This window comes from Protopterus annectens, chromosome 3.part1 (genome assembly GCF_019279795.1).
Source record: "Protopterus annectens isolate FY-2018-M chromosome 3.part1, PAN1.0, whole genome shotgun sequence".
In the NCBI taxonomy this organism is placed as follows: domain Eukaryota; kingdom Metazoa; phylum Chordata; order Ceratodontiformes; family Protopteridae; genus Protopterus; species Protopterus annectens.
Window position 1 is genome coordinate 1,098,752,024 of NC_056732.1, and position 12,887 is coordinate 1,098,764,910.

General features: G+C 37.9%; 1 protein-coding gene across 1 annotated transcript in view; it reads right to left on the reverse strand.

Moving 5' to 3' along the window:
• The window catches only part of LOC122797753 (trafficking protein particle complex subunit 9-like), a 3,992,710-nt gene that overhangs the window by 977,260 nt on the left and 3,002,563 nt on the right, over nucleotides 1–12,887 (reverse strand). Inside the window, exon 18 of the mRNA XM_044066278.1 lies at nucleotides 235–377. Within this exon, the coding sequence (XP_043922213.1) occupies nucleotides 235–377 (143 nt within the window). The remainder of the gene's footprint in view (nucleotides 1–234; nucleotides 378–12,887) is intronic.

Sequence of the window (12,887 nt, forward strand, 5' to 3'; positions counted from 1 at the left end):
ACTTACATGGTCATAACATGAGCACACAAATAGTACTTACACAATGATATTATTATATAAAGACCTCAAGTGGAAGCTTTATAATAGCAAATGGTATTACAGTAAACATGATTTGAGTGAGTTCAATGCAAGTAATTTCAATGATAAGAGTAAGTTAGAAGTCAGCAAGCAGTGAAGTAAAAAACATGCTGTCTGTACTATGTATGCAAATAAGGATGGAAAAGAATTACTTACCTTGTTGCAGGAAGAGTACTGACACGTGTAAAGAATACAGATGGTTCTACTTCTATGTGAAGGCCCAGAGCAAGCTTTCTGTAGTAACCTTCTTCATGACCTGGACCTCCTGAGTATTTAAAGTTCAAGATGGCATCCAATGTCTAAAAAGAAAGAACAGAGCACTGTTGAAGTTATTCAAGACAAAAGGAGTGCTACTTTTACATATTTAACTGATATTTGATATATATATCTATATATATATATATACACACACACACACACACACATATATATATATATATATATATATATATATATATATATATATATATGGATTTACCTCAATTTGTCGAAATCCCACTTCATCAACTCTCAATTTATCTACACGCAAAATATCAAAAATCGCATTTCATTGAAGCAGTGGAACAAAGAAGATTTTCCCACGGTAAGTAACCAGTTACCCAATACGAAAGAAAACGTAAACTGCACCATCCCTAACCCACCCAGGTTGGGGGCTGCACCTCCCCCCAACTAAATATACCAACTCCAAGATTGCACTACATTTGGGAAAAGGGCAAAGTTCACTATCTCACACAAGTTACTTACTGTGGGAAAATGTTCCTTGTTCCACTGCTTCGATGAAGTATGATTTCGATATTTTGAGTATCGAGGAATTGTGATTTGAGGAAGTGGGACTTCGACAAAGTCAGGTAGACCCATATATATATATATATATATATATATATATATATATATATATATATATATATATATATATATATATATATATATACACACACACACAGGGTTCCATTCAATCCTTTGACATGCTGACTTGACAAACTGCAAAAAAGTTGGCACAGCTGATCGAAAATCAACCGGACATACTGGCTTTTCTGCTGTGTGAGATCACAACACAGTGGGGATCATGGGAATTTACCCTTTCCCCACTCTAGTGCAGTCTTGGAGTTGGTATATATAATTAGCAGGGGGTGGAGAGCTTCACTGCAAAAAAAGTCAATTTTGTGTTGCTTTAAATCTGTGTGATTCAAACTATTCTAATGTACGACTTAGCACTCAAACTTGTGATACATCTATTGTTTTCACATACATATATGTAATGCATATTTTAGAGAAAAATATCAAAATATATACTATTTCCTTAATAAAATGAGGAAATTAAAAATTTGCAGATGCTTCCAAATTTCCTGTACAAGATAACACAACAAAGTAATGCAAAATAGCTGCCTGCGTTACAAGTGTCTCAAGAGCAAGAATGTGAAACCTGATTATGACAAGTCATTTACAATAAAGCATGTACAAAAATACAAATGAGAGACCGAACTTAAAACAGTTGAAGATCCAGCTTAAACAATAAGTACAGTTGCATACTAAAGTTACTGTAATTGTAGACCCTTAAATGCCATCCTGCATATACCTTAATATTAGGTACTGAAAATGGCTTATCTAGCAAGGTCCTTTTGGCTACAACTGTAAATCCCCATCACTTCAGAATATCCACCCTCCTGTGCATTCCATACCATAATGCTTGATGCAGAAGTTCATTCCAAATCACCTTTGTCTGCCCCAAAAAAAATCAACTACACATATACCTACAGTAATAAAAGCTATGAATGCTAATGAAAATGATGTTAACTCCTTGGTCAAGAGAGCATTAGCCCTAACAGTGATACTGGACATATGGATTTCAATTAGTAGGTTTAGTCGTTAGAATAAGTGGCCATGGAGGATGCAGGGATTGAGAGGTTGTTGCCTCACTAAATTAGGGTGACCAGTGCATGGACTATTCTGAAATTAAAAAGGTTTCTAAGCACTAAAATGTCAGATTACTAAAAATGTCTTTTAATGTGTACAGCAATTTTAGACTCAATATAAAAAACCTTTGGCATGCCTAGTATACAGTGTTAAGATTAGTTTTACAATGATCAGTGTAATGTAATGCACACTGCCTTACAGATATAAAAATATGAATATATTTTCTAATTTAAAAAAATGGATTGTGAGGAACAGGATATACATATTTAAATGTCAATGAGTTCCCTATTGCAATAAGCATGGTGTGTTGAGCAAAGGAGTACAAAAATTTAGTTGCAACACTAACCTAAAAGATTTTAAGACTTTATCTTATGTTTATGTGCACTGTTGTAACTCTTAACCGGATTCAGGTTTTTACAGTCGTCAAATGCCTTCAGCTAGACAGTGGTGGATGATACCACAGCCATGTATACTGCTTAGTTATAGCACTGGGAATGGTGGAGCAACATTTCTAACTAGTGCACATGTCAAGAATTACCATCAAACTCTGGAAAAACAGTGCAAAAAAATTACATACTGAATGTGATGCCCTATTTCTGGGCCAGTAATCAAGAAGCCTGAATCCTCACCAGAGACATTCACTTGGAACAAAAATGATACACACAGTATTTCCAGATGTAGCTGTCTGCATCAAGCATAATTTCCCTTAACAGCAAACAGGGAACACAGTCTGGGGGGTCGGTTTCCCCCCTCTCTCTCTCCATGCCCTCCGTAAGACTCCCCACTGGCACAGCTGTAGAGTTGAGTCCTCAGCAGAGTGCCTAAGCAAAGTCCTCCACCACTCTCTTTGTGAAACCAGTGCTCTGTGTCCCTGCTTAAAGTAGCTGAAACACACACTCACACTCTGAGATTTGATTTTCCACATACACACACACACACACCTGGGAAAAGCTGGCACAGATTTCCTTGCTCTGCTACACTTTGCCCAGACTATAAGGTAGTTACTGCCACCAGACACTCCAAAGCCAGCTACTCAAAGGCTCTTACAAGGGTACCCAATTATACTGAGTAAAATTAATACTAATACAAATGGTAATGTTGACCAAACCGCAAGTCTTCCATAAGCGGCCACACTGTCACCAAATAAATATAAGTACTCTCAAAGGTTAAAATATTCTCTAAGACACCAGACACAGTGAAAACTTTAAATATATTTAATAATAAAAGAACATGAAAATACTAAATATCTATTTACAATAACACCAATGTTTTTAATCACAGGAAATATTAAAACAACACAGATGAATAGATTCACACAAATACATAAAAACAGTACTTAACTAATCTCACTATATTTTCCTGACTGATCTAAAAAATTACTATTCTCTGGTTATTTACTACAGCAAGACAAGATGAAGTGAGCGAGGGATCCTTCTTTGTCAGGTTTCAAAAACACTCTGCTCTGAGACTTCTGTCTCATCTGATATTAAAACACAATTTTAGTCCTGGATTACAGAATGACATTACATACATATGGTCATCTGACTCTGTTTGCCATACTACCTTCTTTCCTAGCAACTATAACAGAACCCAGCACATATGTGCCAATAATACATACTCACAGAGCTTAGTTAATATCTGTTGCAGCTTTAACCTCTTCTCTTCCAGTATCCTTTGTTACAATGTATTCATTGTAATAGTTACCATACAGTATGACATGCAGGTATACTTCTTTTTTTGTCCAGCAGGACCCACTGTTGATGCATTTTTTTTTTTACCACAAGTAACTTTACAAATACATTTTCAAAACAAGTACCTGTATATGTACAGTTTGATATACAAATGACATATAATTCTTTACAAAACTCCAGCTAGCTATGTTGGCATATGTTACACACTCACTTCCCTACCTCTCCTGGCATAGCTGACAATACCTCACACCATCACACATAATATATTTGGCAAAAAATATGTGCATCTTGAAAAATCCAGAAATTGTCTCCACTTGTCATCGTTCCTACAAACTAGGAAAAAACGGAATAAAACATTTATGTCCCTTGTTTAGTACAGATTATTTCTAGGGATAGTCTACATAACAGCTAGGACACTGACTCCATATGGGTTAGAGGAAATGAATCCAGAATGTTTTATGAAATAAACTCTATTCCATAACTGGAAAATATCTTTCCATACCCACCTGTTTGCAATTATCAACACCCAATGACTTACTGGGAAATACTTTACTTTAACAAGGTAAGCCCACTTAATATGAGTGATCCAGTCCCAATGCAGGGGCAATCAGGGAACACTGCTTAGTTGTGTGATTTATACCCACAGTCACAAAGCAGACCAATGCAGACTGAGCAAATCAAACCCCAGATTTCAAGAAAGCCAGTCTAATGGAATGCAGAGATAAAGCCCTGATTACAACCTATGCAACTCTAGTTCAGACAGTGGCTTAGGCGACTGATGGGCTGGCAGAGAGAATGGGTGGCACATATCCAGGAAGTGAGGGTAAGTACTCATGGTTGACTGCATTTTCCCTTTTTAGTGTAGTGTTAAAGAGGTCACACACAACACTGGAAGAAGCAACTGACTTAGAAGGGAGTGCACTGTGGCTCTCCTAGCAAGTAACAGTAGCTCTCCATCTTGCAAGTGAAACATTGTCCATGCACAGATATGGGGAGCACAAACAGTCCCTTCAGTGATGCTGGTGGGCACATTACCACCAAGGGATGAGGTTAGGGCTAAAGGAATCATGGCTGGGATGCCAGACAGAGCACAAAGAACCTCCAAGGTCTGCCCGGATGACTTGTCCACACACAAGTCTCCCTTGCAGTTTCTGAAAGGATGATGGTTCCCACCTCCAGGGAATCAGGCCCAATGTGCAACTGAAGAGGATCAATGGTCAGTGGGTGCAGATACATAGAAAAAATGCAATACATGAAGCAGCTCATTTACAGATTTCAACCTTAATCCTTTGTACTGTCAGAGATCACTTTTCTCTAAAGGGAAAGGTAGGTGACAGTGTATCTGAAAAGTTCGCAAAGGGTACCGATATTTGAAAAAATAACGTTAAAGACATGGGTTCTGGGACAGGGGGTTTACTTAAAAATTGACTGACTTCAACAGTAATTTGCTCAGCCATTAATAAGAGCCTGGTTTTGACAACACACCAGTACTTGTCTTGGAACACTGTCTCTAGATTTTGTTCCACTAAAGAAAAAACATAGCAAGCATGTTTTCTTGTGACTGTTTCTGTGATCAGCTCACAACATAAAAATATAAAATTATCAATAACGATATTTTAAACAACACACATCCATCTCTTCTGGACTGAAACAATACAGGCCATCATCAAACCTAAAAATGGGGGTTAGACTATTAAAATGTCAGCATCTCCTATTCAGAAAATGAAGGCTGTCTGCATCCTAAAAAAAGAGCTTGCCACTGAACATCAATTTAGGAACTCAAATTAGGAACAAACACAATTTATGTTATTTGCTCACATGTTAGTAGTACAACGGAGTGAAAAAATGGCACATATAAATGGCTAAAATGGTGAAAGACAATACATTTGATCAAGAAAGATGATCTTAACCTTGTCTTTAGAATAAAGAATGTCTAAAGAAACTGGAAAAGCTATAACAAGATTCTAAAAAAATTTCAGATCATCAAGAAAAATACTACATCTTCCACGGGTTTTTAAGAGACTAACAAACTATCAGGGTTATGCCAGATGATGGTGTAAATGTAATTAAAACAAATGGAACTGACAGAGGTAGTCAAAATTAATGTCTGTGAAAGACCTGAATTGAGTGACATGGAGAATTTTACTTTTAAGGAGGCATTTACTACATTAATGAATGAGGTCAGATGATATATCACATGATAATGGCAATGTTTTTATAAATGTGGTATTCTTTTTATCTCCTTCTTACAGTCTGAAGAAGTCCAATGTGAGAACAATAGCACCTACTGTGGTCATGTTTTGGAATACAGTGTTGTGTTTTTTATGGCTATTGTACTATTTTTATAACTTTGAGATTCATAATTAAAACAATTATAATCATTTTGACTTGGTAAAAGCAGCAACTATGCCCACCAAAAAAAAAATGAGCACAAGAGCATTCTGTGGAAAAGGTGAGCTGCCCATTACTGTCAAAATGGTCAATGTTATTACTCTGATCTAAGAAACATTCTGATTCACTGCTACAGCCTCCATCTGTGGTGTGCACACATTTATGGATACAATGAATTATGGTTCTGCCTAGATTAAGTACTGCATTACCCAATCAGGGAATTAGGTCACCAGAAAACTTCTGCTTGTATTCAAAAGACAGAAACTGTGTAACCATGTAAAGGGGACACATTATTATAACTACCAAAAAAAAAAAAATTCCATGAGGGGTGTGGCCAAGATGGTGAGCAGTTAACAGCAATGTTTTGTTTTTTTTTTAGCTCTGCTTCATTTTAACATCTCTGATAGGATTTTTACAAAAAAACTCAAAAACAGAATGTTTCAAAACTTGATGGATTTATAGTTGAGCATCTGCTGAAAGATTTACTATAAAAATAAGTTTGAACCTCTTTAATTGCTTTTTCATGTCAAAAAACTAGAAAGAACTAATGGTCTCAGAATGAGCCACTAAGTCTAGTGAACAGGACAGTGCTATGAAAAAAAAAACATACAGGCTATACTAATGTAATATCCATGTTTTGTTACATACTTCAATCATCTTCTCTGTACACTATCTTTACTGCTACATTTTCCTTTCTGTAGTTTGGGTTAGACGCTTGAATACAACAACCAACAAGTTGCTCCGTTATTGTATGCTACAATTTCTTCCTTTCATTTGTAATGCACTCTGTATAATGGCAGAGCTACTTTTGATTTTATATCCATTCCTTTTTTGTGCACTATAGCATCATGCAGTGCCACATTTATCAGACATTATCTCAAGTACTTCAATAACCTTTTTGTCATTGTTACCACATTCCATCTGTTACTGATGTTTTTTCCTCAACTCAAATAGGGCTTTCAACTAGAAAATACCCTACCCCAAGGGTTAAGTTATGAATTTACTTTTTCAGATTGGGAATACACATGTCAATTTGTGCTCAAACATCTCTATGCAACACATGAAACTTTCAAACATACAATCAGTTAGCAAACAAATGTCTGTAAACACTCAAGCATTCTTTGTATGAATTACAAAATAATCCTTCATAACGTGTGACAGTGTTTAGCTATATAGAAAACACACCAAACACTGATGGCAAAGAAACATGCGCCATTCAACTGTGATAGTCTACATTAGGGAAGTTACTACATTTCATTGTGTGTGCACAGACCATTTCCAAAGATTGAGTGTTGGTATAATGGTTAAGGTGTTTACCTCAAAGACGCAAAGTACAGGGTTTTATTCTCAACTTTGAAATCGAAATTGGCTAAGTATAAAATGGCCCACAAGAGCAGATAGCCTAGTACTGAACCTATGAACAAAATACTAACAACTGAAAATAAAATTATGTACATGCAAAAGTTTATATTTTCACAGTGATGATAATATAATAGGGCAACATAGGCGCTGTCATTTTCTTCCCCTTGTCTTCCACCTTCCCACAGCTGCCTATCACCTGGCATCAGCTCTTCTCTCCTTGTTGAAGTGGTCTGCCAAACTCGAGCAAGTCCATGTTAAGGACTGGTGTGGTGATCAATGATCCAGGTGGAGTGTCATACTGCTGGCAGGGAGTGTGCTCTAAACCCCACTATACCCCACGACAGTCTTGTGAGCTCTGCAATAGCTGCATTCTGGAGGTGCATGCTCACTTCCACTTATGCTCAATCTTCTGACCAAACAGTACACTCTTCATAGTGAGGAGCTCACCAGCCTCTTAATGCTACTACTGCAGTGATCATAGGTAATCTCCCTCTCCCAAGATGGGTAAACCAGTGTCACATTCTCTCCCATCCTCACCGCCTGGTCCCTCAAGGGTCATACCAGTTGTCAAACATAAGTTGTATGGGGTACATTCACAATAGTGTCCATCCCATTCATGATTTAGATGGACAGAGCAGAAATCCCACAAAAGGAGTGGTCAGTTGTGTAGCCCCTCTCCCATACGGTGCTGCAGCTACTTTTAACAGGAGCACTGCAAAAGCATTTCAACTACAAAAAAATAAAGTAAAATAAAAACCTGAAATGCATCCATAGCTCAATGGAGCCTTAAACATGTACTTAGTCTGCCTATAGCTAAGGCTGGAAATGAGTTCTTAAAATCAGAAGTAAGGAATTAAACATACAAGAAATTACTAAAATGTTCTAGATAGCAGTGAGTGTTTATGATGATGTTTCAAGGTCAACATAAAAGACTTAAAAAAATTAGCCAGTTCAAAGGTGCTGAGAAATAAAGCTCTACCTACATCCCAGATGACCACAGTTTGAGTTGCAGCTGGCATGCTGAAACAACCAGACAGTGGGGACTGGGAAATGAGCAGTTAATGTTTGTACATACTGAGGGGAGGGTATGGTGATCTTCAGCTGGTTGGTCTGGCTCCCAATTGCTAGGAAGTGGCCATAACCATTGGAAATGCAGAAACCAATGCAAAAGGACACAATCTACAGCTATCCAAGCTGCTACTGGTAGCTTTTGTTCTTGCATGTGAAGGAATGAGCATGTGCAGGATAGAGCAGCATTAAGTCCTAGCAGTGCTGCAGATAAGTCACCAACAGGGTGTAGAATTAGTGCTGCAAAGAAACCACTGCAATACTCTGTGCTGTACTTGATACGGACTGTTAATAGGAGTGAGCCATGCAGTTCTGGGTCTGAGGCAGGAGTGGTCACCTTACAGTCCTAGTAGCAGTGTGTTTGATGGTTGTCAGGCAAAACACAAACAGCACATGGAACAAAAACTTAAAAAATAATGAAGGGAAATGTAAACTGAATGCATTTCAGATATCTATAAGTGCGTCTGTGAAGCAAGAAAACAAGAAGCTGATATGAGAGAAGTAACAGGTGTATGAGAGGAGAGAAAAATTAACAGAAATAGGTAAGTAAATAACACTGAAGAACCTCTGAAATCTTACAATAATGTCCCTGGTCCCATAGTTCCATGGAGAGGCTAGAGCAAACATTAAAATGCTGTCTGCTTAAAATGTTCACTATTTGCTATGGTTACTAAGTTGAATATGGATAAAAACATAAGGAACACAGTTAAAGAATACTGCATTTGACTAAAAATCTGTAGTAAAAGAATAACATAATGAACCAAAACTTGATTATTTTAGGTGTATATACGTGTGTATGCGCAAGCGCATGTTGGCGGAGTTTGCCTGCTTCTGTGTAGTGCAGCATGCATATTTTGTAAGTGGAGGCCCAGAGTACTCTTCAGTATCTAAGTGAGTTTCAAGGGCATTTCCATGATCAGTGAGGAAGCTCACAAAGACCAAAAATTGATTAAGCACCATATCTTAAAGGTAAGTGGACCGTCAGTGCTGGATACACATGCACTATGAACTTATTATTCTGTGTCTAGCAGTTAGGGCTTAAGACTAAAACTCTGACTTGTTAATGAGAAACTTCCTGTGCTAAGGGTAAAGGGTTTGAATATCTCCAACTTTATCTGCCTACTCTGTGACCCTGAGCAAGTCACTTAACCTAACAGTGCCTTCGGACAATTGGGAATTTGGGCTAGGCTCCTTAATGTTCTACTGAACTGCATGCCTAGTAATTACCTATGAACACACGCACCATAACCCAACACTCTCCACATCAAACAATATTAACCAACTTTGAATATAATAAAGTAGCACATAAATGCTATGTGCACATCTTCCTTATATCTAGATCTTTGCTATAATGATGCTTGAGTTCTTAACTGGCTATCAGGTAGTTACTCAGGGAAGAAGTGTGTCAATAACAAAGCCTTACACTTTCGATCTGTTAGAAAAATCAGCAGATCAGTTCAGCTATTTGCCTGTAAACTTTAAGGGTTAGGAACAAATGACCTACACTGCAGGTAGCCATTGTCACTTAGAGCGTAAAAGCAGTGCCAAAGTAGCATAATCACAAGTTACATCAACACATACAGCAGTGTGGTGCTTCGGAGGTAAAATGGGAAGTGTACAAGTTGCAAGCTGTTGATTCACTTTAATGACTTTTGAGGCAAACGTTTTGCATTGAAGTTATAGATTTAGGCTCAACTTCAGGGTTTAGGGTTAGGTACAGAGTTGTAGGGTTAAGGAAGGGGTTTAGAATTACGGACCAAGTTGTTAGGGAAGGGGTTTTAAGATTAGTGACTGAATTTTAGGATGAGGGCTGGGGAGGAAGGTTTAGAATTGGGTAATGAGTTTTGTGATTAGGGTCGGTACACTGAAATGGAATTGCTTACTTACAGCAAAGGGGCATAACGCATGTTAATATTCCAGGAAGTAAGATACACAAACAAGTTAAGCCTGCATACTATAACTAACCATAGGCTGGATGCCAGATAGCTCATTCTAGGAAAAACTGAATCCTGGCTAAAACCTTTAGGATGTCATACCTCAAACCTTTCTGCATAGCTTACAGACGTTTCAATTCCAGTGTCTTAGCAGTAGAACTGTGTATATGTGCTTCATTTAGTCAAAACATGGATCACAGTCTTGATGATCATATGCTCGCATAATGTTCATGATGTTGACCAGCTTGTAAATGCCTTTCAGGTAACAAATGACATCTCAGGAGTGCACTGGTTTCCCAGCCAACATAATACTTCAATACTTTCCACTTCATTAGCATCATCCCTTATTTTAACCTACACCGATATAAAAACCTACAACAGAATTTACTTGACTCACTGACAGATTACTTTTCACTGATCTCTCTCTAACATTCGCCAGACCAAATGGAGTACCTGGCAAGTACTTCTATTCAAAACATGTTCACACATATTGAAAAGATCCCTCCAGCCTCAACAAGGGCAGTACAAAACAAAACTGGGGAGAAATTGAGGATACCAGTACAATTATCTTGGTTTACCTTGAAGGTGGCAAAGATGTTACTCTGTTTGCATGACATGAATAGAAGCTTGTCCCATGGTTAGAGGACCTTTGTTGACATATACATATATATTTACTATCAAAGTCTTGAAGCCCACAGTCTTGAGACCATAATATCAAAAGACCAAAACACTTAAGGCCACAAAAATCGAACTCCTGTATTTGCCCCCTCAAGACCCATGTTAGCACTTCATAAGCACATACCCCTGTAGGACCCATGTTAACACTCGTTCCTGGGTTCACAATGGTGGGGAGATTCAGTACTGAAGATTTTTAGACATTGGGGTCTTCATTGCTTTGGTATTTCAATATTATGGTCTCAGAATTATGGGCTTCAAAATTCTGATACTAAATCTATAGATATATACAGATATAGCTAGATCGATTGATCTCTCTCTGAGTGCTTAAATAAGTTGACAGCTGTTTTGTCAATGCACTTTGGTCAACAAAACAGCTGATCAATATTTATGCGAAATCACCACATTATGGGATTAAAGAATATGCCATTTCCCAGGGATTGTACCTCTGTAAAACTCTGTTGTTTAGTTTCCCCGTTTTAAAACTATATCTCGAAGCATGTGCATTTCACGCCCAATTTGGTGTAAACATTAGTGATAAAAATATCTGAATACGCAGATGTTGGTAAGTACATGTGCGTATGTTTGTGTGTGTTTACAACTTTTTGAAACATTTTCTGTAGGTTTCTACTCTTCTTGACAATATGGCTAGAAGAGGTCCTTGGACCAGTTCATAAAATAAGTAAATGACACCACCCAAGCTAGACAGTAACATATTAAAAAACAGATTTCAAGGCTCATCACTAGTATCAACTGTGGTATACAGCCATGGCTACAGAATGGTTACTTATTACTGAACAAACACTTGTAATGTAGCACTGGGATATTACTCAATGTACTTCTACATGTACAAAATCAGTACTTCCCCATCAAAACTGCTTATGTTAATGTCTGTGGATCACACCAGAAATTCACAAAGCTTTCTACTACAGGAATACAGCTTGGAACAAAATCCAAAGTAGCAATAATCTTCAAAATTGCAAGCAGTTCTGCCACTTCAACAACCACGATACATAAAGCAGACAGCTGGCATTACTGGTTTAGTAACCCAAAGAAATTGTGGCAGACATCAACCACTTACTGAACAGGAAAGCACAAAAGTTATGTGCCAGTTTTAAATTAAAACGTACAAGTACCAGATCCCAAGAGGGTAGCTGCTGATTTGGCAGCCTTTTTTCAGTTAAAATGGCAATCTGATCTCAACAAACAGAAGTGCAGTGTGCATCACAAAAAGGCCTATTGCACAACAGCACACTAGATATGAATGAAAATGCATGGGAAATAGGGCTTAAAAATTTAAAAACAAACGCCTTAGCAAGGGCTCCCGCAGGCAGGTGCAAGGGGGTGCACTTGCACCCCCCTGGAATTCGCTGGCCAGGAGATTAATTTTCTTCTAATTAAAAAAACATTTTTAAGGGCATTGTTCTTTAAGAACACTCTTTGCATCCAGTCATTCAAACGGAACAGGTACTTGCGCATGGGCGCTGGAACCAGAGAGAGAGGAGGGGGAGGGAATGCCCCCCCACTTTTACAGCAGCAAAACCTGTAAAGCCTCATGCGTGCATCGCACACTACTTAAACAGAAAAGTGCGCGAAAAAAATGGTTGCAGGTCATCCACGGTAAGGAGAGTTTCCCCCAAGGCTGTGTGTTCCGTTTATTTACTGCATCCATTCATTAGCTGGTGTGCTCCATTTATTATCTGAGTAGCTGGTGTGTGCTCTGTTTATCATTTTAGTAGCTAGTGTTACTGGTGTATAGACAGTTAATACAGCC